The following is a 24,449-nucleotide window of genomic DNA, read 5'->3' as shown; positions in this document are numbered from 1 at the left end:
GAAAACAACTCAGCAGTGATCTATTGGAGGACCAGGTACATATTTTAAATAATAAAAGTAAAAGAAATACCATTTGGAGTGCCAGAACTGGCTTGGGATTGTAGGATTGGAGACTCTGGTTTGAAATGGGTGGATAGAAAGTGCTTTGTTCTGAGCGTGGCTCCACATTGGTGGTATGAATTGATCATAGCGCGGGCTGTCGCTCTGCCTCTGGCGATGCTGGTACCAGGGGTGGTGGTGAGGGAGCTTTAGTTTGTGAGCTGTGGAAGCGCAACTCAGCGTGCTGTACCGAGTGTCTTAAGAAATGCGGCATGGCGTGGCTGGCAGATACACTGGGAAATTAACCGAGGTCTCTTTTTCTGCTAGAGCGAGTATCAGCAAGGATCCTTTTTACGACATGCTGGCAACCAGGAAGAGAAGAATCGCAAATAAAAAATAGCGCTAACAAGGGATGCTTGTGGTTCTGCTTTAGCAGAATGGTTAGTACATCATAAAACCAAGGTAAAGACAAGAAGATTTGTATTGGAAACGTAGTCTCCTGCCGCATCTGTCCCTTCTTTACCCATTGAGAATATCCCCTGAAATACTGGAAGACACTTCAAGCACATGGACTTGCATGTGAACTGAAAGCTCGGAAGCCGAATGTGCCGTTCTGAGTGTGGGCAGTATTGTTGAGCCAGGAGACGGTGGTCTGTAGTCCTTCCCTCTCCTGTTTTTCCAGGACTTTGCCTAGTTTTGTGACCTGTTGTTGAATCCAGCTTTCGCCACTAGCAGATGACCGTTCCCTGCACACAAAGTCTTTTGGTCTTGAGTCATCCAAACCTCATCTTACCCTTTGTAATGCAGAAACATTTGCGCCTTGATTATTTTGTATGCAACTCACATCCAGTCTGTGTTGTCATTTGTCTGTATGATTTAGGAACCTCTCTTTCATAAACAGCTGATGGTGCACTGAAAACATGAAGCTCTCAAAGACGAAAGGTTATAAGCAGGAGCTTTGGCAGTACCAATGTAGCTTATCTTTGGTTCTTAGACGACTTGGGCATGTGCCGTTTCTTTTCTCCAGATGTTAGCCTGAACGGTCTTTCCCAAATCTGAGGTTTTTCCAGTATCATTTGCTGTCTTATATTTTTTGTAAAATTGTGCTGCCATTTAATGCCACGTTAGTAAATCACACAACCTGTTTACCAGCTTCTTCATGCTCATTTCTGTACAGTTTAGCTTTAATGGTTCTCCTTATTTATTATCCCATAGGTAAATCAAAAGATCATATTTTGGGGGAGAGAGGAAATAAAAAGAGAAGTCTGTGAATCTCTGTCTGCAAGTTTAGTTACTGCATATTTTGCTAATGGAAGAGGAGTGTGGCAGGATTCAGACATTCAAGTATTTTTTTAGACTCCATTTTGTATAATTACCTAAATCAGTGTTAAGTTTTACATTTTCCTTAAGGAAGATAAGCTCTTAAAGAAGACCACCTGTATGGCTGTGTTGTGGTTTATGAAGCTGTGTATCAGCATCACGGCTGAGTGGTCTTCCACTTACCCCTTGTCCCCTCCGCTTGTTGCAGGCCAGCCTTGGCATTGTTCATGCAGCTTGTATGAAGCCAAAAATCCCCATTATGTCTGCCTGTTGGTTATGCAAATGAGGTCACCTCTCTCTGTGCAACTGCTGAACTTCCTTCCTCGTTTCTCTCTTTCTCCAGGGGGCTTTGTGGTCTTCTTTTTTTCGAGGGGCTTTCTGCAGCCTATCCTCTTCTTCCCCAATCCCTCAAGCTTTTGCTGCTTTCTGAGCAACATGGTCTGTGTTTCCTTTTCTTTTCCATCCAAATTTGAGATTTCAAGATGCAAACTCTTCCTTTTGTGCATGCGTATGTGTATCTGTTTGTGGCAACATCTGTCAGAACACTTGGACAGAACTGGATGAAGTTATCCTGTGTTTTCTTAGTGAACTGATTTCTCCGTGTCACTCATTATATAGCCAGGGCAGCGCCACCTATGAACAAGGCAGGGGTATTAGAAGGCTTGAGAGAACCTCAAGGTTTGTGACAACAAACAAAATAAACTTGCAGGGTCTACTTGAGTAGGTTTGTGGAACTGCAGATGTCGCATTTACCTCTTTCCATAGCTGCAAGATTTTGTTTACAGTAAGTAACAAAATCCTACATGTTTCTCTCCCACATGCTCAAAAAACAGATCAGCCTCTATTCTGACAGGCCACTCTTGGGCTTCCAGACTCTCAGACAGATCTCGCTCTAAATGCCTTGTTTTAAGTGTCCTTTTCCTATCACAAACATCTCTACAGCCCAGCTGGCTCTTTTCAGCCTTCATCCTCTCTAGTTCTGCACCCTCACCTCCTGTACGATCGCTTCCCATACAGTGGTGTATCCTTGCTGTTGTGATCTCTCCCCAGTATCCCCCCAAGATGACTTTGTTTGTAAGATTGGACAAAGGGTGAGGGGAAAGGAGACAGATCAAAAGCTATATATTAGAGAGTATGTTCATAAAGCTAAAAAAACTTGTTTATGACTAGGCTTTGCCTATTGTTGTGGCCTCCTAATTGAAAAGGTACAATAATGGCTCACAAGCCCATCTGTTTTTCTAATAATCATCCTGTTTAGATGCATTATTACCGCTGTATTACTGCTCTGGCATATACAAGGCTCTCTTCCTAGGCTGCTTTCCTCACTCCCCTCCTTTTTTCTGTAAGATTTCCCCATATCTCCTTCCCTAAGGAATTCTTCTGCTCCTAGCCAGCTGGATTTAGAGCTGTACTTTCCACACCTAACCATAGAGGGCTGCCTGCTTTTTTGAGCAGTATGCTTAAAAAAGAGACTGGAACTGGGCAGCTATAAGATCCTCATGTGAGGAGAACCTCATCCATTTTGGTCAGAATTTCCAGAATTTGGTCACCCTGGAAGTTCTGTGGGATTTTGACGCAAAATTCAGGGACATTTAAACATTAGAAGTAGCATAAGTTTGATCAGTATTTTTATCCAACGCTACACATCTAACACAGGAGGCTGGGGATTACAAATGTAAACTAGGAAATACTGCAGACATTTCTAATTCAGCGGAAGAAAAATCCCCCTTTGGCAAAGAATGTGTAAACCGAGGATGATGTTCTCTGTGCTTCCTGCTGAAACAGAGAATAGGAGTATTGGATGTTTATAAGGAGTATTAGCAGGAATCAAAGTAAGGCCAAAACTTCCAGTGGCCGTAAGGCCAGTAAATAAACTAGCCAGTTGCAGGAACAGCTTGTGAATGGTCAGGGACAGTTGAAGTATTTAAGAAGACAAATAAATCCCCCCCCCCCCATGCACTGCCTCTTCTCCCTTGGCCTTAGGAAGCAGAAGTTTTTGAAGTAGTGCCGGCTTGTTATTCTGAGCCCACGTGCCACTTAGCATACACACCCATTCTACCAAAGGTCTTGTTTGGTGAAAAGCGGACAATCCCTCTCTGTATCTTCTTTCCCCTTAGTGAGAGTAGAGGGCATTCGCACAATGCGATTTCTGCCCTAGTTGTTTTTTGCCCAAGAACTTTTCAAACCTTGTGGACTCTGGCTTCTGAGGGTCGGGGTGGGGTAGTTTTAATAGCACTTTAAGCTCAGCTGGCCTGACAGGTGCTGAACCTAACAGAGAAGATTTAGCTTGGAAATGTCACTTAGTATTTTGGATGGCTTGAAGTGTGTGGTACAAAATTTAGAACTTTATAAACCAAGCAGCATTTAAAATACTTCATATTAAAATTGCCTATTTTTAAAGAAAAGCAGTACATATCTTTTCTAGAAATGCTTGCTGGAAAAAGGGTCACAGGGATCTGGTGGAGATTAACACTGACTCCTTACAATCAGGATCTAATCTCAGAAACCTCCTTCCTGACACAGTTCCACTCTTCCTTTCCCTGGTGCCATAAACATGCCTTAGCATTACATCAGTCTTGATGCTGGCCGTGGTCAAGGCAGAGAAAACTTGTGTTGTTCCCAAGGTTGGTTACTGGGGTGCTAGAAACCAGTGTTACATCTGCACTGGCCCTTAGACCAGATGCTGTTAACTAACATGTAGCCCGCTAATTCTTTCTCTATTTTCTTGGAGGATGTTTCCTAAATGTAAGGTAAATGTATATACTGTACATCTGTGTATTATTGATTTTGGAATTTCGTTATTCTTGTATGCCAATGAATTGCATGCAATATTCTGTATCTATGTTACACAAATATCTACGGTGATCTTGTATGGCTCTTTTAAATCCATTGCAAGTATTTCGTTAACAAAAGGCATTTTGCAGAGATTCAGTCTCAGAAATAAAAATATGAATTCCACCAAAGTCCAACTTTTCTGTGATGTTCAGGGCCTAGACATGCGGGCCTTATATAATTTGCTGGTTAAATTTGGCTCCAGAATAAAGCAGATTTCGACACCTGCATTCTCTTAATCCCATGGGGCTAAAGAACATTGTTCCTTCACCAGTATTTTCCCCTCCTTTCTAGACAGAAATGGTTGAACTGCCTGTCCTACTTCAAGATGCAGGTGAGTGCTTACTTTTGAATCCATCTGAATGCTGTTTTTAAAAAGATGCACTCCAAAAAGTCTCTTTCCACTTCAAGGCTGGCACAGCGATTTTTAAATTTTAGCTCACCTCCTGCTGTGCATTTCACTTACAAGGAGGTTTGTGGCTTTTAAAGGTTCCTTAGTACTAAAGTAGTATCCCCTCCCCAGGCTGGAGTGACACAGTACATTCCGCCATCACTGCACTCTACCCTCTCCTTCCACCGTAACAACCCTCAGTCAAAGGTTAAGCCTACTTGACCTCGTGGTATAGAAGAGCGCGTACATTTGCTGAACTAGGCCCCTGCATAATAAGAACTTCAGGATAATTTCCATACAAACTGGTGCAGTTAAAAGGAAGTCCCAAAGGCTTTACTTCTTTTTAGATGGGATTCAGTCCTATTAAAAATATGCAAAAGATTGGCACTGTAATATTCTTGGACTGCAATCCTATGCACTTACTGAGGAGTAAGCATCCTTGAACAGTGTGACTGTACTGCAAGAAAAGGCTCACATTATATCTGATGCTTACCATATTCCCGTAAAGCAGATCAGCCAGAATCTCAGTCGCTGTAGTGCAGATGGGGAAAGTATAACAAAGGTTACTTTGGGCATTAAGCAGAGTTTTGACCCAAGGATGTCCCAGTTCACAATTCCCTTCTACACTAGACTCTTGTCTTTCCTACAACCCTTGTTTGTATAAGCTTTTTTCTGAGAGACCAGGGAGAGCCCTTTCATTAGCATATTTTGCTGTTTGTCCCCTTTGGCAGCCAAAATGTTCTCCATCCGGGTACTGCACCTGCAAGGTGATCACATAAGTGAAAGATACTATTGGAGTAACACAGTGATTAGAGCTAAAGGACATGCACTCAACCAAGTGAGATCTGCAACTTGTCTGACAAGCATTAAGAGGTGTAAACTCGGTCATATGAGTTTCAAGGAGACTATGCGAAGTTGGCCGTTCAGCACAAAACAGACAGCTGTAAATGAGCTGTAAATGAAACGGTGTACACACAGAACTGTTGTTTTGACTTGCTGTATTTATATACTATATAAATTTTACATGCCATATTATTTACAAGTGGGGCAAGTGCTTTTATCTTTAAAAAAACAAAGATCAAACTTTAGACATCTCTGAACAACACAGCTTGTATAAACCAGACAGATTATTCAGATTAACTGTATTTAATACAGTTTTCCCCACTCTGTCTCCTGATGCAGGACCAGTGAATTAAGTGTATCACAGTTTGATAGCATTTCATCATTAAAAAAAATTAAATCACAGTATGAAATGTGTCTGTAACTAGAAACTTTGAAGAAGGGACAAGAACTAGACAACTCAGACCCGTCAAGACAAACATCACAATATTAAAAATAAACGCAATAAAAATGTAGTGGAAATAGGAGATTGGTTCCTTCGAGCAATTCTGGGATGAAGCGAAATGGCAGCGGGCCCTGCCACTTGCCACCATCATCCACGGGCACCAACTGACAAAAAGCTCAAGAATGGCAGAACAGCCCAGGTAACTTAAAAGAACGGTGGGGCAGCTGTTTGGGGCAAGCAACAGCAGAGACGAAAATGGAATGGAGAACCGATTCACGTGTCCAAGTACAGGCTGAATATGGTTTGTCAGTGAATTATAGGTTGCTATTATGTGCAGATCCTGCACTATGATTTAACAGTGGATTATGGACCATGAACAACCAGGTAGACAACCCATGGCTTCCTGCTGGGTTGTTTGTGGTTAAAAACCAAGAGTTAAACCACAGTGAAGGGTTTGCACACAATCACAACCCGTGATTCAAGATTAATCCCTACTCAGGGTTGTTGTTATTTGTGAACCAGATCAATGAGGCAGAATGCAGAAGGGTTAAAGAGAAGCTAGATAATAAGGAGGGGGTGGAAGCAGCAGCCAGGGAGAAAACTGCAGAAAGGTCAAATCAAGCACGGGCAAAAGAAGCCGGCAGAGATGCTAAGTGAAAGCCCAGCCAAGAGAGACCAGAGTGGGAGACAGAAGCGCGGAGGACAGACATCCCCACACCAACCTAACCGCTCATGGGTGGCGAGACCATGAGCCTACCTGTCAAATACCCCATGGATTGCCAGTTGCTAATTGAGTGGTGACCTCCCAGGGCCAAGACAGAAAAGCCGTACAAGGGATGTAGTCACCAAGGCAAGGGGTCGTTGGACGTGTTCTGAGATACATTCAAAAACTGATAAGTCTGAACGGCCACATTTCACAAAGTCCAAGGACTGGAATCCAACAAAAAGTAAAAATAAAACAATGGATTGAGTTTCTAGTAGCAGACATCACAGAAAACAGATGAAGCTCTTGCGAAAATTCTAGTTGTGTGTGACATTTTTAAATAATTTTTAAAAATTAAATAGAGACTATCAGTTGCAGCTTGATAATTCTGTGGTTTCCTTGCTCCTTGCGCCGGATGTGTAAGGCTTGGAGCAACTTCACAATCAACCTGAGTCTGTAACTAAGCAGCGTTTGAGATGTTCTGTTCCAGGGCATTAATTCTTACTGTGACATTTACAGGGTAAATTTTCTGACGTTCAGCAGTTGTAGAAAGTTTCCATCCTTTTTGTCTGTCTGTTTTTTTGGATTGCAGATAATTTAAAAAAAAAGTCTCAAGGTAAAAACTAAAAAAAGGGTTTTTCCATGGTAAAATCCTGTACAGTATTTCTGAAGCACCAATTATGAATTAAAGAGTTAATCGCTTTTCGGTTTATAAATATACTGCAAACTGTGGGGGGATGGCTTCCAGCAGAAACTCTGGATCTGAAAGGCAAGAAGAATATGGTTACACTTGGATGCAAGTTTTTCAGGTGAGTTTTTTATTGGACTCAAATGTTCTCATAGGGGTGTGAGACACTTGTGGCACTGTAACACAAGTTACCTAAAGGAGCGCTTACGTCCATACCTGCCCTCCCGCCCCTTGAGATCGGCAGCAGAGGCCCTCCTCCTCCGGGAGCCCTCCGTGAAGGACATTGGGAGAGCGAGTACCCGGAGGAGGGCTTTCTCTGCGGTGGCGCCCAATCTATGGAATGCGCTCCCCAGAGAGGTCCGCCTGGCGCCGTCGTTATTTGCTTTTCGGCGCCAGGCCAAGACCTTTTTATTTAACGGTCATTTTAATTGTTAATATTATTTATTGATTTTATATCTTTGGCCAGGACGTCTCCAGTTATATTGTTTTATATGGTTAATTGTGAATTTACTTATTGCTGTGAGCCGCCCCGAGGCTTTGGCGAAAGGGGTGGCATAGAAGCTTTTTAAACAAATAAATAAATAACAACCTCCTTACTAGCTGTTCGAGACTTGAACCATCACCAGTTCTGCTACTGCATTCCCTGAATGGTCAGTCACCACCCCATGTGGTTCCAGAGAAAGAGGTGGGAGAGCAGGACCCATCTATGACCTTGGATGATGGATTAGCTGCAACTGCCGGTTGCTTTCCTCTCTGAATTGTCTCTAGACAAGCTGTTAATCATTAAAAATGGTGTAAATTTCTCAACTGATGCTTGTTTCTCTGTTCTTTCATCACCTATCTTTTCGAGACATGTGTCTATCAGGTCCTGACCCCAAGCTCAGTATCTATCACAGGTGTTTTTCAAAATCTTTTTTGTACACTTCCCAAGAACCTTTAAGGCCAAGTGTTGCTTTTGTCCAGACTCCATTCAAGGTGTCAGCTTTAGTTTTTGAAACTCTGCACAGCTTTGGGGCTGGCTATTTGAGGGTCCGCCTGACTTAGCATACACCCATACTGGACCAGCAGAGGACCCTTTCAAAGCACGTGTGTTCGGACAGGTGGGCAAGGGCTTTTTCCTATGTTGCCTCTAAACTCTCCTTTGGAGTAGTGATGGATCCCCAGTCTGTCTGCATTTAGGAAAGTGAGGGATTCAACCCACATCTTTCTAACTTAGCTTTTTAAAATGTTGGCTTCTGAAGATCATTTGAAATGCTTTATTATGTTTTTAATTGGCTATGGACTTCATACTTCGAAATGCAAACTGCCTTGGAAAGGTGGTATAGAAACACACCCGAATCAAATCAAATCAAATCAAAATCACTTTTATACATAAGTATCAAGAGGCGGCTTGTGCTAACAATGGGCCACTGAGGCGAACTAAGAGTGCCCAGCATTTGGCTGGATTATACTGAGCTATCAATGAATCATTCACTGCTTCTGCAGCCTGGATGCCACTTCGGTGCAAACATCTATAAGAAACAGCCAGATACAAAAGGTGGAGGCTCAATGAGATAAATTCAAAAACTGGTAAGAGTCTGAATTGCACATTTCACGAAGTCCAAGACAGGAATCTAACAAAAAGTAAAAATCAAAAACAATGAAGCGAGTTTCTAGTAGCAGACATCAAAGAAAACAGATGAAGCTCTTGCGAAAATTCTATTCGCGTGTGAAATATTTAAATAGTTCCAAGAAATTAAATAGAGACAATCTGCTGCAGCTTGGTAATTTCGTGGTTTCCTTGCTCCTTGCGCCGGATGTGTCGGCTTGCAGAAACATCACAATCAACATGAGATGTTCTGTGCCAGTTTAGACAAGGAAGCCCTGGGATGCTTCGGGGTCCCCAAACCTTGCCACCAAGGACTCTCAAGCTCCCGATGAAAGCCAAAGGGAGGGTCCCTCTCCCTGATGGGGGAAGTTCAAGACTCCACTCAGTCATGAGGCTCCCAGAGTGACCGTGAAGCTATTATCCCCATTGCTCAGCCTAATCTTTCAGCACTGTTACTGTGGAGAAACCAGGAAGGGGGAAGGCCATACCTAGCACTCCTTGGTGTACTAAATATAAATCAATTTAAATAAAATGCCAAAAAATAGAGGGGGGAAATCAGTGCACATCTCTTGGGAGGTCCTTTTGCATCTCTTACCTACATTATGGTCTGTAGATGGGCAGGGGCCATCTCTGTTGCTACTGTCTATGCTCTTTGATTTGTGGCAAAGAGCCGTGTTTCCGTCATGGGGGCTCCTGCCATGTTTCCTAGATGATTCCAAAGAAGATTCGGTCATCTCCCAGACTTTGAGATTCTTGGTTTCCAAACTAGTTGGCTTTGGAAGGGGAGGAGCTGAAATCTCATCACAGTCTTCAGATTTCTTTGCACGCTTCTTCTTTTTCTTCTTCTTTTTCTTATGTTTATGCTTATGAGTCTCAGCCTCAGAACTGGACCCCGATGGGTCAGAATCCTGGCGATGCCTGAAGGAATGGGAAACATGAACAGAAACACTTGTAATGCAATAGTTACACCCCCTTAATTCAAACAGGATCTTTGCCATCCAGGGCTTGCTCCAGATTTTGGAGGGCTCTTGGGCAAGACCCCCTCAACACACCTACCCCCGTTCTGCTCTTTAACAGTGACCAAATGATCTGAGCAGGCTGTCTATTCTGACTGCGTCTGGAACTTCCTCTTGCTTCACAGCCAAGAGGGAATGGTAGCTAATCTAGTCATCTTTGTTTTTTAATAAGTCTAAATAGGGTGGCATTCAACAGGGGTGGCATGTTAATCACGGCTGGGCACATTACACGCTCTGTTGTGATACAAGCGTTGCAGGCAATATTTGTCAACCACTGCTGTGGGTCTGAAAACAAGTTTTAACATTTATGTTGCTTGTTTTCTCCCTCTTCCTCTGGGGCAGAATTACTGCTGTACCCATCCTACAGGTAGGGAAGAGAGGCTGAGAAGTGACGGGCCTGTGGTCAGACCAGTTACCTATAGCTCATCTCTTTTATTAACTCAGTTCTGGTGCTTAACATCATGAATACTTGCTAAATTTCTTAACTGGTCCACTGTATCAATCACGCCACCAAACACATGCACACACAATTTAAGAGCCACTAAAATGACCCAGCTGAGATTCCTGCTTCACACAGACCCCAGAAAAGCCTGCACAAGAAACAGGCCCTTTCCGCTGGCAGCCCCAGAGCTTTCTAGTAAGTTTTTCTATATGCGATGCAGATGACTGCCACCCTCCACTTTCCTTCCAGAGCCAGGTGAAGACCTTCTCGCACAACTTTAGCACACTCTGGATCTGTTGTGTGCTTTATGCCCCACACCAGGGGCCCCACCACTCTATCCGGTTCACGTCTGTCTGCCTCGGTTTTAGCCAGAAGCTGGAAACCAGGACCAGCCCTTTCTAAATCAGACACACCAAATCCATTAGACCATCGGAAGCAGGATAAATGAGGTCACACTATGGCCCTCTCCAGGCCAGTGCAGTCCACTCTGACTGAATGCAGCTTTCCCAGGAGGCAGGGCTCCGTCCCATTACCTGTGACATGATGGTTTCGATGGAGATCAGGGGACCAAACCAGAGATTTTTGCTCTGCCACCAAGCTGCAATGCCTCTCATTGAAAAATGGTGCCAGTGCGCACACACAACAAAACTCGGCCCTCTGCCGTGACCACCACATACGCAGGTTCCAGCAAGTCTGAGTGACAACGGCTCTCTCCCTGGCTTTCTCACTAAGGATTCCCAGGCAAGTACAAGGAAGAGAGGGAAAAGTTTTGCAAACACCGGCTTCCACCCTGGCCTGCCTCCCCATCCCATGGACACTAACCTGTACTCTCTTTCTCTGTGTTTATCTTTTAATTTCTTCTTCTTCTTGGACTTCTTGTGCTTTCGCCCTCTCTGCTCATCGGATGGTTCACTTTGCAAGATCTTTTGGCATCTCTTTTCGGGGGGACTCTCGCTGTCTTCTGGGCTCGGGCATCTCCGCTTCCTTTCCTGGTCATGAGTCCATCTGCTTTTATAATTAACATGTTTATATGGGCTACTGTAAACGTAACTTGATTTGCTGTAGTCTCTCTCACAATGAGGGAATTTTCTATCCTGATTATACCTGGGGACATGGGAGGGGTAATAGTAACTGTAAGATCTGCAGCCCTCCCACCTCCTTGGAAGATCTTGATAATACCGCTCTCGGCTCCACGACCGCTCTCGGCTCCACGACCGCTCTCCCTTCCCGTAGCAGTGCCTGTTCCTTTCTGGGTCCGTCCTCCCTCGGCTGTGAGATCGGTAAGGGAGGTGTTTTCCCAAGCTCCTCCCTGGATCAGGGCTGCACGGGAACCTGTAATAGTTTGCATTGTAATGCTCTCGCCGGCAGTGCTCTTGCTGCTTCCCACCTTCCCTGCTGGAGGAGCACCTCCTCTTGTAGTGCCCATCGGCTTGGCTCCGGGTGGCCACCTCCTCCTTCTCCTCTTCGCTTTCGGAGCGCTTCCTTTTGGAACGATAGTGCTCTTTGTCCGCTTTTTTGGAGGCGCAAACCTTCTCCTTCGGAGGAGAATGAGATTTCAGTGCTTGCCTTTCTGTGTTTCCTTGCAACTGTTTGCTGCTGCCCCCGTCATCCTTCGAACATGGGTTCCCACCCATGGCATCCAGCCTCGGACCCGCGAGCGCAGCGTCCTCACAGCCTTTCGCACTGTCCTGTGTCTCCTGGCATTTCTCCGGTGTGTTCAGAGCGGCAAACTTTTGAGAGCTACATTCACCGTCAGATTTTGCGAGGGGGCTCTGCGCCCGTTTCTCTGCTGCTTCGGCTGCTCCTCTGGCAGGCTCAGGGTTTTTCTCCCAAGCAACCTTCCCCTCTTTTGGTCCGCTTGTCTTCTCCATGTGGTCCTCCATGTCACTTTCCCTGGGGAGTTCTTCTGCTCCCAGGGAAGTGGATTTAGGGCCATACTGCCCCTCGCTCTCAAGCGGCGGGCTTTCTGTTTCGGTAGTAACCCTTTCGTAGGGGTCTTCTGTGGTAGAAGAGATTTCAGCATCTGAAGAGGCCAATGGGTTCTGGATGTCGTTGGCGAGAGTACAAGGGGTGTCTCCAGAGAAGCCAGCCTCTTCCGATGCTTTTTCTGTTCCGCTAGCACTGCATATAAGAAAGATTTGTCACTTGCCAGAAATACAAGGCAGATCTGAAAACAAACACACTCTACGCATTAAGACCTTTTTCAACTCCTGCAAAACTCCGCAAGACATGTTGTTATGTGGCAACCACTCCAGGGCTTTGCCTGGTCTGCAGATAATTATGCTACAAAAAGGCCGCTATTTCAGGTTGTACAGGGCCAATTTATATATGTATATATGGGACCACACATCCTCATTAAGCGAAAGGGTCCCAGTTAAATTCATATCCTGTACTTCAGACCATGCCCTGCATATTTCACGGAAATGTTCTTCCAAGAAAGCTGGGCCTTCTGTTTAAGTATTTTAATCTGCTTCTATGTAGCCACAGCCAAACTCTTTCCTCCTCATCCTCCACTGGGATGAAAAATTGCTCTGCAGGTCATCTTACCCCATTCCCAGGAAGTGGACTATATGAATTTAGACTCTGCATGATCAGCGCCCTGTGAAAAGCATCTGGGATTACGTCTTTTATGAAGCCCAAAATATTCAACTCAGAAAGCACTCCTAATATTAAATAGTTCAAGAATTTTTAATAGAAGAACTTATAACACATCTTTATAGGAAGCACAATGTAAGAGGCATTCCCAGTAACTCTGTCACAGGATTGAATCCCCCTTCGGAGATGGTGGCAAGGGGAAAATACTCTTTTTCCTTCTTCGAAACAATTGATTTTAGTAACACGCACATGTATGCAAAGGTACCTATCAATTAAAACTCATTTGACCAAATGACAAAGGTGTTTTTGATTTAAACTGGGTGACAGTTCTAATTCACAGTTTTGATATTTTAAGTGGTGTGGCAAAGGAAGCAGAAGTTTATACCCACTGAGATCTGACAGGTGAATTCAACCTAAAAGTGATAGGGCTGGGCAAAGACATGCAGAAAATGCAGCAGAAGACAGCTTTGCATGGAATAAGGGTGGACAACATGGAGCCCAACAGATGTTTTGGACTACGGCTCCCATCACTCCTGGCCACACTGGCTGGGGCTCATGGGGCTCCACAGCATTTGGAGGGCATGAGATTGCCTGCACGGCACAGCACAGCTTCTCCAACATTCTCCATAAAGCAGCCACATACCTTGAAGATGACGCTAAGAAGTCTGTTTTGTGACAACTTAAAAGGATTCTAAGTGCATTTTAAAAGACTGTCATTTAGGGAAAAAAAGCCTAATTTGGTTTACCGTATTCTTTCCCCTGATGAGGTTTTCAGCTGATTGTATTTGAACGAGTCTAAGATTCTGTCTTCAGGAACAGGGGGCAAAGCTGTAGGTGTACCCTATTAATAAAAACGAGAAGGGTTAGCAGGCAGAATGAAAGGAACAGCCACCAATCCCAGCTGCTCTAGATTCCAGCAAGGAACATGAAGCCCTGCTGCCTTGCAACTGCAAGGGGACACAGTGGCTACAAACAGCTCCTAAGTATCCTGCAGACTCAAGAACACCAACAGGCAACCAGGAACTGCCACGGAATCAGGCCACTGGTCCGCTGGCATGGACTGGCAACCGGGGCTCTCCGGGGTCCTTCCCAGCCCTACCCCAAGATGCCGGGACCCACAACTGGGACCGCCTATTTGCAAAACACATGCACGCCCACCGAGGCACGGCTCTTCCCTCGCCCTCAAATTCAGCACACACTAAAGCTAGAGAGGGAATGGCTGAGATAGAAGATCAGAACACCTGTGCTGATCAGACGATGATCACATTTTCCACAGCAGCCAACAAGACTGCTATGGAATTCCTAAGCCATGGTTAAGATGATGCAGAGGGAGGGGAGGGAGGGAATTTAAGCGGGAGAGGGAGAGGGGAATATGTCTTCCTGGGGTCGCTTCCTGATTTGTTTCATTTCTATCAGGTATTTTTTTCATGGTATATATGGCAGCATCCATGGGGTTCCCAGGCACCAGCCAGAGCCAGACCAGCTTGCTCTCTTCAGCAAGACGGCTGCACAATCACAGCTTCAAGACATGGACAGCGGACTCTGGCTTAAGGTGCCAAGTGTCATGCCTGCACTGAACCCAAGAAACGGCAGCAGAAAGACACTCACTTTTCCAGGCAATCCATTCGCTTTGGTAAATGGGTTATCGGCCAATTTAACAGGCTTTGCTTGGCAAGTGGAATCATTGCATAGCTGTCCATTCTGTTTAGGGGCATCGTTCAGGCTAATAGAAACAACAACAGTTATGTTCTTGGGCAGCTCGTGCTGCAGGACCTCCTTTTCTATGCTGTGACAGGATGCAGAGAAGCTCTCTGTGGCACTGGCCGCATTTTCAATTAAAACGCCGTTGAAAGGCTTGGAGTGTCCATTCTCCTTCACCAATCCTTTGGACTCCTCATCGGAGTCTTCCGACGACTCTGCCCCGTAAGGGACCAACATGCTTGGGCTGAGTTTGGACTTGCCGTTCACAACCAGCTTAGAACACGTTTCGCTCGGAGTCGTTGGTTTGGGGGCCTGGTTAGCAGCCGATACTGTAGATGCACTTGAGGTAGATTGCACTGCAGAAGGGTTGGAAATGGTTGAGGATGGGGCTGGCTTACTGAGGTTATCCAGAGTACAGCTGGCAAGAGAAGCGTTTTGGCGGGCGGGCAGTTTGTTGTGAATACTGATGGTGATTTTTTGCTTCTTGGAAGGGTCAGGCGTCGTCGAGGTGGCAGGCCTGTTCATTGTCCAGTTCGGGATGGACGTGGCAGGCGGAGCGGAAGAGGGCCTGCTCAGCGTGATGCTGCTTGCCATCGCCACAGAGCTGCTGGGAGTTTCTTTGAGGGATCCAGTTCCATTCAAATGATTTGAATTCTGCAATGAGAAAGAGGAAACCACGGAGGGAACAAACTGCCTCACATTTCGAGGCATTTGGTAGTCTTGTAGCCTATTTCTCCACCAGGCCACTTTCAGAAACGGGGATGTTTTCTTAACTGTGGTGCAGCATAATGTCTCAACTGACAACCCATGGTTTGGGGTGGTGCCTTAACTGACAAATCATAATTACATCCAGAGCTTTGTCTCCAAAAGCCGCTGAACTGTCCCAGTGTGAGTCAGCTGATGAATCAGAGTGCAGGGAGGATGGAACTTGGAACAGGAACACGTGGCCCTCTTGGCACTGGTGAGCTCCAACTCCCATCAGCCCTAACATAGGCAAGGACATGGGATTATGAGAGCTGCAGCCCACCAACAACTGGAAGGCCACATGTCCCTCCCCCCTAAAAAACTCAAATCAGGATTTGGGTTCTAAATTATGGTGACAGCATGAACCATGTTCTGGATTAGATCTCAGAAGCATCTGAATTCGGTTTCAAGCCATTGGACTCACAATGATCTTTAGCAGGGGTGAAAAACCTGCCTTTCTAGTCCAGACATCCAAGAATGACCACCATTCTGATGTGCAATGGAACACCATTCTGGGGTAACCCTGCTGTCCGGAAGAGAAATGTTTGGCCAGTGGCAACCCGAGCCGGTGTCTAATGGGGAGCCTGTTGCTTTTGAGGATGGCTCAGTGGTTATTCACCACTCCCAGCCCCAAACACCTGGGAAGGCTTACTGGGAAGTAACATTAAAATGGAACCAGAACTCCATAAATTAAGGGAGGCTGGCAAGCTGGACACAGAGCAGATATCAGAACCATGAATTCAGATGTGGAGACTCCCTCCCCTGCCCACGATTCTGTAGCTGTCAGAACATGTATCTGCTCCCCCCTGTTCCACCTGAATGCTCTACCTGCATTGCAATGGCTCGGTTTCAGAAGTTAAGGCTTTGCATAATCCCTTACTATCCAACTGGCTTCTTAGGCCGTCGTCTTCGAAAGAGAGAATTACCTTAATCATGTGGGGAGGGAGCTGTGGTCCAATAAATCCTGGTGCAGTTTGCTTGTTATTGACTACCCGTTGATTAATAACAGGCCGGGGAGAAGACTGCCCTGGAGTGTGTACAGAATGGATGTGTTCGCTGCCATTTTTCATGTCATGGGACCTAATAAATAAGAAGGCATATTGATCCACATCTATTGGCTAAATGTTTTGCAGAATGCCATCCTGGCCACAACTTGCTCATCCTGTTGGCTGGGATACTTAGGGAACAAATATGCATGTTTGGACAGGGAAGTCCTACAAAATCCTGGGCTGGCTGGGGAATACAAGGAGTTATAGGATTTTTTTTCTCATCTAAACCTCCAGAGAGTTGCACACTTAATTTTTCACCTTTGCATCTCGCTTTCTCTCCCGAGAAGTTCATAATTTGTGTTTTAGCTTCACAAGCACCCTGCAAGGCAGTCAGGCTGAGAGGCAACAGCTGCAGAGGAGAACTGAACCTAGCTACCCCCACACTGCAGCCCAAGCCTTTAGCTCAGACATGGGAAATGCTTCGGATGTTACAGGCAACGGGGCCAAGATTTTGCAAATTTTGTTTAGAGGTGTCAAGTGAAGGGAAATGCAGCAGTCCAGGTCTCAAAAAGGGAAGGAAGTCCAACGTGTGTTTGACATTACCTGATATAAAAAAGCACATAAGCTTGCTGATTCAGTACAGTTCTGATGTCACTGTTTGAGACAGTGGAGTCGTTCATCTGGTACCACTGGCCATTACTGGCCTAAAGAAAAGAAAGAAAAGAAAAACAAAAGAAAAAGTTGTGGCTACCTTTGAGATCAGTTAAAACATTGCAGTGTCTTTACTCAATGTTTAAGTTTATGACAGTGTCTCAGCTCAAGATTTTTCCAGGTTAAATGCATTATCCAGATTCCTCTGAAATCTGATTTTCAACCTGATTTCAGGAGTGAAATGTCCTTAAACAAGTAGCACAGGCAGACAAACTCTGAAAGTACGCCCTGTTGGTTCTGCTGGACCTCTGGGCAGCTTTCAGTACATATTAAAGAGGACACTCTCCTTTGAAGCACCTTTCTGGGTTGAGACCACAAGGCACTGTGGTGCGGTGAGAACTTTGAGGAGGGAAGATCCCGACAGCAGTGCTAAAGGACTTCTGTTTGACTGCTTGCTCTGCATGGCCTACAGGGATCGATTCTGTCCCCAGTGCAGGGGACCGTAATCCACAATCTTGGAATTTTCAGGCATTCACCTCCATGTTCTATCACATGCCTAGAAGTCTTGGTGCCATAGCCGAAGAGGCCCTCTTCTGGGGTGCCTGCCAGCCATGGCTCAAAAAAGTAGCAAGACACAAAGAAGGGCTCGCATAATGTATGTATGGATGTATTTCATTTCTATACCACCCCAAAGCTGAAGCTCTCTGGGCAGTTTACAGGTCAAAAACCAGATCATTAAAAATAACTACATCCTACAATGTTGCTCTTAAAAGGTAACTCAAATCAAGAGCAATGTAATATAGTTGTTTTTTTTTTTTTTTAAACCATGCCAGGAACAGTCTGCTTAACACCAATTTTAGTAGGCTTAAATGGGATGAATTTTCCAGGCAAGGTGCATATAAAGAGGACAGGGCGAGAGTCACGGGATTTTTGAGATAGTGCAGAGTGATAAAATGATTCTGAAGTGCTGGCGTATTAGCCATCTAGTTCTAAAGTATTCCACCTTACAAAGATTCCAGGTATCATGCCCTGTAGAAATTCTAAAGATTCTAGAATCACAAAGATTCTAAAGCACTGACTCCCATCCACCCCTGGGTTTTCCCAGCATCTTTGTTCTAAGGTCTTCCCTTGTCCGCAATCTCTCCATCCTTTTAGGGGAAAACTGCTGCTATTGGATTCTCAGAAACATGTGGCCATGAAAAGCTGAGAGGTCCTGCTATTGGACCATGAGGCAAACCCAGGATTAAACAAGGGAAGTGTTGGGAACAACGCAGGACATTTCCCTGCCTGCAGGATGGTCAACAATTCGTGTCAATTTCACACATTCTTGATTCTACAGAGAAATGGGAAGCAGGAATGTCACATGGTTTACAATCACTAGGAAGAAGAGACTTCAGTTTTCATCGAAGGTGTTCTCCAAACCTGGCAAGGAAACTCTGCCCTCTAGTTGGAAATAGTGAGATTAGCACATTTTGTTGTACCAGAAGGTAAGATTGATCAACAAAATACGCACTATGTATATGTTTGGTGCATAATGTTGATCAGCAAAGGGACAGGGTGGTAGTTGGAAGAGAGACACTCCTTCATAGTATTTATATTTTAGGAAAGTCACTCATGAGCACCTACGATTCTCTGTTCAAAGTCTAAGGTATGCTCCTACTGAAGAATATTGAAGTGGGAACATAAATAACTGAGAGGTGGGCGCATCAGCCACCATTCTGAAAATGCAAGCACACCATGTTGGGTTGTACAATTCAGGTTCCGTGCATTATTTCAGGCTAAACAACCCTCAGGTAACTCTAGACCAACCCTTTTACTTTCAAAATTGCGGTGGACATACATTCTGGGGTCCTGCAGGTGAAGTGGCACCAGGGTCCATCTACACCTGGGAAGAGCCAGGTTCAAATTTCCACTCCTTTTTGGAAGCTCACTTCATATGTTTACTCAGTCTCAATCTACCCTACTTCACAGGATTGTTGTGAAGATAAAATGGTATTTGTGGGGGGGGGACTTCAGAGAAGACAGGATATAAATGTAATACATAGAAAAATGCTGAAGTAATGTGGTGTGTGTGTAACAGCCAACTACTTTCCCTAAGGCATGTCATGTGACAACTATTTAGGCATGGGAGCACCTGCATAGTACAGGTGGACAGTTCAAAGGGCATCCTACTAGTATTAAGCCTGAACTTTCAAACCTTAATAAAACCTCGGGAAAAAATATTCCAAACCGTTTTCGGCACTGAGCTCCCTTTGTGTTAACTGTCATGCTCTGCTCAAATTGCAGGCAGATTCCTTAGGAAGTGGCTGAATTTTGGCAGTTTAAAGAATTGTCCTTCCCGAGCAAATTCTGCTTGTTAGGACTACTTCTGTCCAGGCATCACATACCTTTAGGGTTTTTGTTTGTTGCCCCTTTAATCAAGTCCAAGGTCTTGCCCTTCCTGTTCTGATAAAAATCCGTTGTGCATTTATCAAATTATGTAGTTTTAGAAGCTCGACACATTTTCTAGTAGCATCGCAGCTCAGGCATAGTGACTCACTCCACCTGGCAGGGCCTCGTTCCTAAACCAAGATGGCTGCCACAACACGGCGAAGGAAGAGGCTACCAGCTAGCAGGTCAGTGGAAGACAGAAGTGTGCATTACACAATCTCTCTAACACACACAGCTTTCAGCATGCATTTGCCGGCTGCAAGGGATGGTTTCTTTCTGTGTTTCAAACAAATATGTGTGGATGTGAGGGGGAAGATTTCATTTTCTCTGGATATGCATTGATATCCAGAGTTGTGTTTCTTTAAATCCTTGGAGTATATATTATAAAATCCTGATAGTTCTATCTTCTCAGTCATAAATCTACTAAATGCTTTTAGGTGACCATTTGCTGTGTCTTGCCCGCTATAGGATAATTCTGAGCTTCCATAACAGGGTTGTTGTAAGAATTACAATGTGAGGGAAGGGTGTGTACATTTATTATTCGCATGTGTGTGCATAAGGAAATTCCAGAAAGAAGTCAGGGTGCACAGCAGTGTTCCCAACCTTTGTGGGCTGGTGGGCACATTTAGAAATTTGAGAAAGAACTGTGGCTTGGTTGGTTGGTTGGTTGTTGGGGAGCGGGGGGATGTCCATCAGAAAATACTTGTTTCTCAGAAGAAAAACTGGCGAAGTAACTTGTCCAAGAACCTAAGCACAAAGCAGAGGTAAGTCTGAGCACTAAAATACATCATCAGGGGCTCAGCAAGCTTGATAGGTGCCCAGAGACGAATCCTGGTGCACACAGGCAGTATATTGGAGACCACAGGCCTAGAATCACTGGACTCAGAAGCATATTCTTGAACCTCTTGTACAACCAGCATATCACACATTGCAGAGATATACAAGGTAAGACACTGTGTGATTAATATTCAGTATATTAGTAAGCACAGCTTAACATATTCTGTTCAGTGCACAAATGTGTTATGCGTTTGCTATATCAGCAGACTGTGTGGCATAAGACACATGGAGACGATTTTTTGAGCCAGGTGAGCCAAAGAGCCTCGTGGCTAAAAACAGAGTGGCACTTTAATTTGCCATGGTTGAAACTGTACTCCCTTCAGTTCATTGTTTGACTGACTGATTAAAACCATGTTGGAGTCCCAGCAATGTTAAATGTTGGGTCTTTTCTGCTGAGCATGCTTGTGTCATTTGCTTCGGAAAAAGCAATTAAAAAAATAGAATTAATCTCTCAGAACCTTGCTTTATGCTGAAGAATCTAACCTTACATCTAACCTGTACATCTAACAAAGCACCTGCTCCAGCTTATGAGATCAAACTGCCAGTGAACCATTTTGCCAATTCTAAAGGTTTCACTAATTCATTTTCAATAGAACCAAACTGTTGCAAAATATTCATGTTTCATCATAAAAGCAGGACTCAGAATCCATCTTTTACTTAATAAACCTGCATGAAGCCACATGGACAGACACCTGCTCCAGTGCCCTCTGGACATCCTCTACCAACCTTGCCAAGCCGCCCCCCCCCGCCGCCCCCCCCGCTGCAAATGAAGTGCATTGTTCTCTTTAATTCAAAGGAAGGCTACTAAGGGTCAACCATGGTTAGGTGGCCACTGCCCCTTAGTGTTCCCTAAGGCTCACTGCATCCAAACTGGGCCACTATCATTTGCATAAGCTCAGGCAGCCTCACGTAAAAGCAGTAAAAATGATCAGCTACCAAAATAATGAACCGAAAACGCCGCTGCCAAGCCATCCAAGTCCTTCCAGAAGAAGTGGGCCTTAATCCCTTTGAGAAGAACAGCCCCAAACTTGGAAGTGATGGACAAACAAAAACTGCACATGAAGCCAGAGCCTTTCCAGGAATCTGTGGAAGGGTAGAATTTGGGCACAGGAAACACACCGACAGAAAACTGAGAAAGGCCGACACCCAGTCACAAGGGGGGAGCTGAAACACCAGGATTTTCCTGGGTATCCAAGCAACATGCCACTGTTTCTGCTGTGCAGGGAGGAAGCTGTAAGATTACATACCTAGCTACAATGACCTACAATGCTTTCCACCCAGCCAACACCCAGTTACAATCAAGTCTTAACCTTCTCCTGGTATAAGGACAAATTTTCCAAGAAGGCAGCTCAAGCTGAAGACACACATAATATAGCGAGTGCTCGCTGCACATATTAAAAAGAGCCCAGACCAACTGAACACGGGTCAGCCTTGCTACTGCCTGCTGCTGTAGAAACAACGCTGCAAGCGGCCGAGTGCCCCAAGGTGGAAAGAGGAGGAGACTGGGCAGTCTTCCCATCTCAGGCACGTCACCTGGCCAGCTGAAGGCAGCGACCACAGTGTGTGAGCTTGCGAAAAAGCAGGGAGGAGGAAAAGAGCAGCTATCGGCATTTGATCTGCTGGTATATGAGAAGTGAGACCTTAAACCCTAAAAGCAACATTCAGGGAGTAATGAGCTCTCCTCGTACAATGTGCATCTGAGGTTCTAGAGTGGGCCTCATTACCATGAACACATGCAAGCTGTGTTTGCATTCGGGGTGAAGAGAGAACGCACACCCAAGTATACGCCGTTCCCAGCTGGAATGTCCCTTTCTGCATACAGGCGCCTTGTGGTGTGGTACATCACCAGCCCAAGTGAGAAGGGCCTCACTCCATGGAGTACTACCAGCCCGTCTGAGAAGGGCCTCACTCCATGGAGTACTACCAGCCCGTCTGAGAAGGGCCTCACTCCATGACCAAGGGAATCTCTGGCCCTTTCTCTGCTCTGTTGCAGAGTCACCCATGACAGCCATAGCTGTCTGGGCCTTGAGGAAGGAACAGGAATATGGTCTGAAAGTCACTCCATTTTAAAAAAACCCACTGCTTCTGCCTATCCTTGCTTTGGCTGATGTTACAAAAAACAATGTTCTTCCTAGCTAATGAAACCATCCCAGATGCTCCTTTGCCAAGGCAGTTCTGGTGTAGCAACCTCTTAAGAGGCCAGTAATAAAAATGTAAGCTGTAAACATTGCCCCATATGTTAATATCTTGCAGCATCTGAAGCTTACTGCCAACAGGCCGGCAGCACGGAGACTACTAGAATTGTCTGTGCAGGAAGGGAACATGCCATGTGCTTTACTTTGCCTCCCCCCCCCCCACACACAGCTTCTGAACCTCTTTCAATCGGGGCATGGAATTCCACTTTGGAAGCCACATTTCCAGAGGGGCTGAGGCTGGAGATCAAAGGGGCCAGGCCAAATATAGCAGCTTCAAGCTCTTTCTGCCAGTTCCTAAGCCTTAGGAGACACATTTAAACTTTGTGGGGGGGGGGGGGGGGTGGTACCAACAACAGAAAAGTACCAAATGCGCTACAGGTACAAAAGAAGGCAGTGTGGTTATCTGGCGAACTCCAGAGGTGTGGATTGGGACCTCCACCCCAGCCATACAGCATAGAGCTTTGCTAAGGTAATTGTTCATGTGCTGTATGCGCATGCCCCCGTCCTGTCAGTGACTATGGAAAGGTATACACAGGCGCATTTCATTTCCTCTGGCCAAAAATGTTATTTAACTTATTTGTTGTAAGCCGCCCTGAGGCTTCGGCGAATGGAGCAGCATAAAAATGTTTTAATTAATTAATTAATTAATTAATTAATTAATTAATTAATGTCTCACTGTGAGGTAGGGGGAACAGCACACAGATTGCCCAAGGCCAACCCATGAGCCAAGTGGGGATTTGAGCCCCAGGCTCCATGGCCTGAACCCAGCAGAAACACCCTCCCCCCCCACAACACACACACACACTTGCTGCTGTCATCAGGAGCTTCAGACTCTGCAAACACTTGTGCTTCCTTCATCACAAATGGTGATCCAGGTAGTAGAGGCCTGCGAATCTTGCCATGGGGCCAGGAACACTTGTGCTCCTTTACAACTCTGTGGTGCCGTAAAATTAACAGGTGGTTTTAGGGAAGCATGGAGCAGCTAGGAAGAGAAGTCCCCTTTCAAAAGGACCGAGTGAGAAAAGGAGGACTCATGAGCAATTGTTGTAAGGAGGGGTCCATTTGGTTGCACAGCCATTTCCTATCAAGACTGCACTGAAAAGAGAACAACAAGATCCTTACACAAGAAGTTTTGGCGACAAGGACTCTATAGCATTTAGCTCCTTTCCTCCCAGAACCACTCCATCAGCTGCCACCTCACTTGGCTGTGAATGAGGTAGCGGGATCCGCACCCAGTTTGTCTAAGCCCAACTGCCACTTAGCACCTCCCTTCCCAGAACTCCCTCCTGCAGTGACAGTTCCACCTCATCATTTCGTAGCTTTAACTAATAGTAAAAGAGGGTTGGCACTTAAATATTCTTATCTCCCCTCCGTGTACCCTTTCCTCTTGTATCATGTCTCTTAGATTGTAAACCATCATAAAAGGTCACCTGCTCGAATGTTTTGGCAGAGTGTACTGAAGAGAGAAAGATCATGTTTACCTTTATGTAGCAGTAGTAATGTCCTGCATGACAGTTGAAACCAGTATGAACCAGAACAGCATACAAGGCGTAAATAATTGGCTCGCCATTTGGTTGGGACATATAAGGTCGGACATCTAAGTATTCAGGATATTTCACCTCCTAGACAGAAAGGAAAGGGAAAGCTTGCATCTTTCTGAAATGCTTTAGCAGAAGAAACCATCCATTCAGCATTAAGGTCAAAACCAAACTCAAACTACACAGACATAAAAAGTGATCCTCAAAGAAATTAAATCTTGAAAATGTGGGGGAGCGATGACATTTCCAGAAGTGACAGTTTTAACCATGCAAATAACTATAGCTCATGGGGGATACACAAATATATTTGGTCTACACAGAAACACTTGCTCTGAGACCAAATGAAGAACAGAGCACAGATGTGTTTCTAAAATGGAAGTTCTACCACAACGGTGACCAGTGAAACTCATCCCACTACACTGTATAAGCATTGCTGACTAATTTTAAAACATTTTATATTGCCTA

General features: G+C 45.1%; 2 protein-coding genes across 9 annotated transcripts in view; one reads left to right on the top strand and one right to left on the bottom strand.

Moving 5' to 3' along the window:
• Positions 1–4,322, top strand: part of CYTH3 (cytohesin 3) — a 60,903-nt gene extending 56,581 nt beyond the window's left edge. For all 3 annotated transcript variants that reach the window (XM_044433811.1, XM_044433812.1, XM_044433814.1), the window contains one exon: positions 367–4,322. In XM_044433811.1, coding sequence (XP_044289746.1) covers positions 367–439 — 73 coding nt within the window. In that variant the 3' untranslated portion in view covers positions 440–4,322. The remainder of the gene's footprint in view (positions 1–366) is intronic.
• Positions 4,323–5,563: 1,241 nt separating this feature from the next.
• Positions 5,564–24,449, bottom strand: part of USP42 (ubiquitin specific peptidase 42) — a 34,412-nt gene continuing 15,526 nt past the window's right edge. For 2 of the 6 annotated variants that reach the window (XR_006415079.1, XR_006415081.1), the window contains exons 10-18: positions 23,928–24,068; positions 16,937–17,037; positions 16,271–16,424; positions 14,508–15,254; positions 13,646–13,740; positions 11,127–12,425; positions 9,442–9,764; positions 7,848–8,031; positions 5,564–7,332 (exon numbers count right to left, since the gene is read on the bottom strand). Coding sequence is in view for 3 of the 6 variants with exons in the window: in XM_044433808.1 (XP_044289743.1) it covers positions 7,264–7,332; positions 9,446–9,764; positions 11,127–12,425; positions 13,646–13,740; positions 14,508–15,254; positions 16,271–16,424; positions 16,937–17,037; positions 23,928–24,068 (2,925 nt within the window). In the remaining 3 variants the exon portion in view is untranslated. Of the gene's footprint in view, positions 7,333–7,847; positions 8,032–9,441; positions 9,765–11,126; positions 12,426–13,645; positions 13,741–14,507; positions 15,255–16,270; positions 16,425–16,936; positions 17,038–23,927; positions 24,069–24,449 lie in introns of those variants that run through there. The other 4 variants (XR_006415080.1, XM_044433809.1, XM_044433808.1 and 1 more) reach the window with 4 other exon arrangements.

Source organism: Varanus komodoensis, unplaced genomic scaffold, assembly GCF_004798865.1.
Source record: "Varanus komodoensis strain SLA01 unplaced genomic scaffold, ASM479886v1 scaffold26, whole genome shotgun sequence".
Classification (NCBI taxonomy): domain Eukaryota; kingdom Metazoa; phylum Chordata; class Lepidosauria; order Squamata; family Varanidae; genus Varanus; species Varanus komodoensis.
This window is presented reverse-complemented; position numbering and strand designations above follow the sequence as displayed.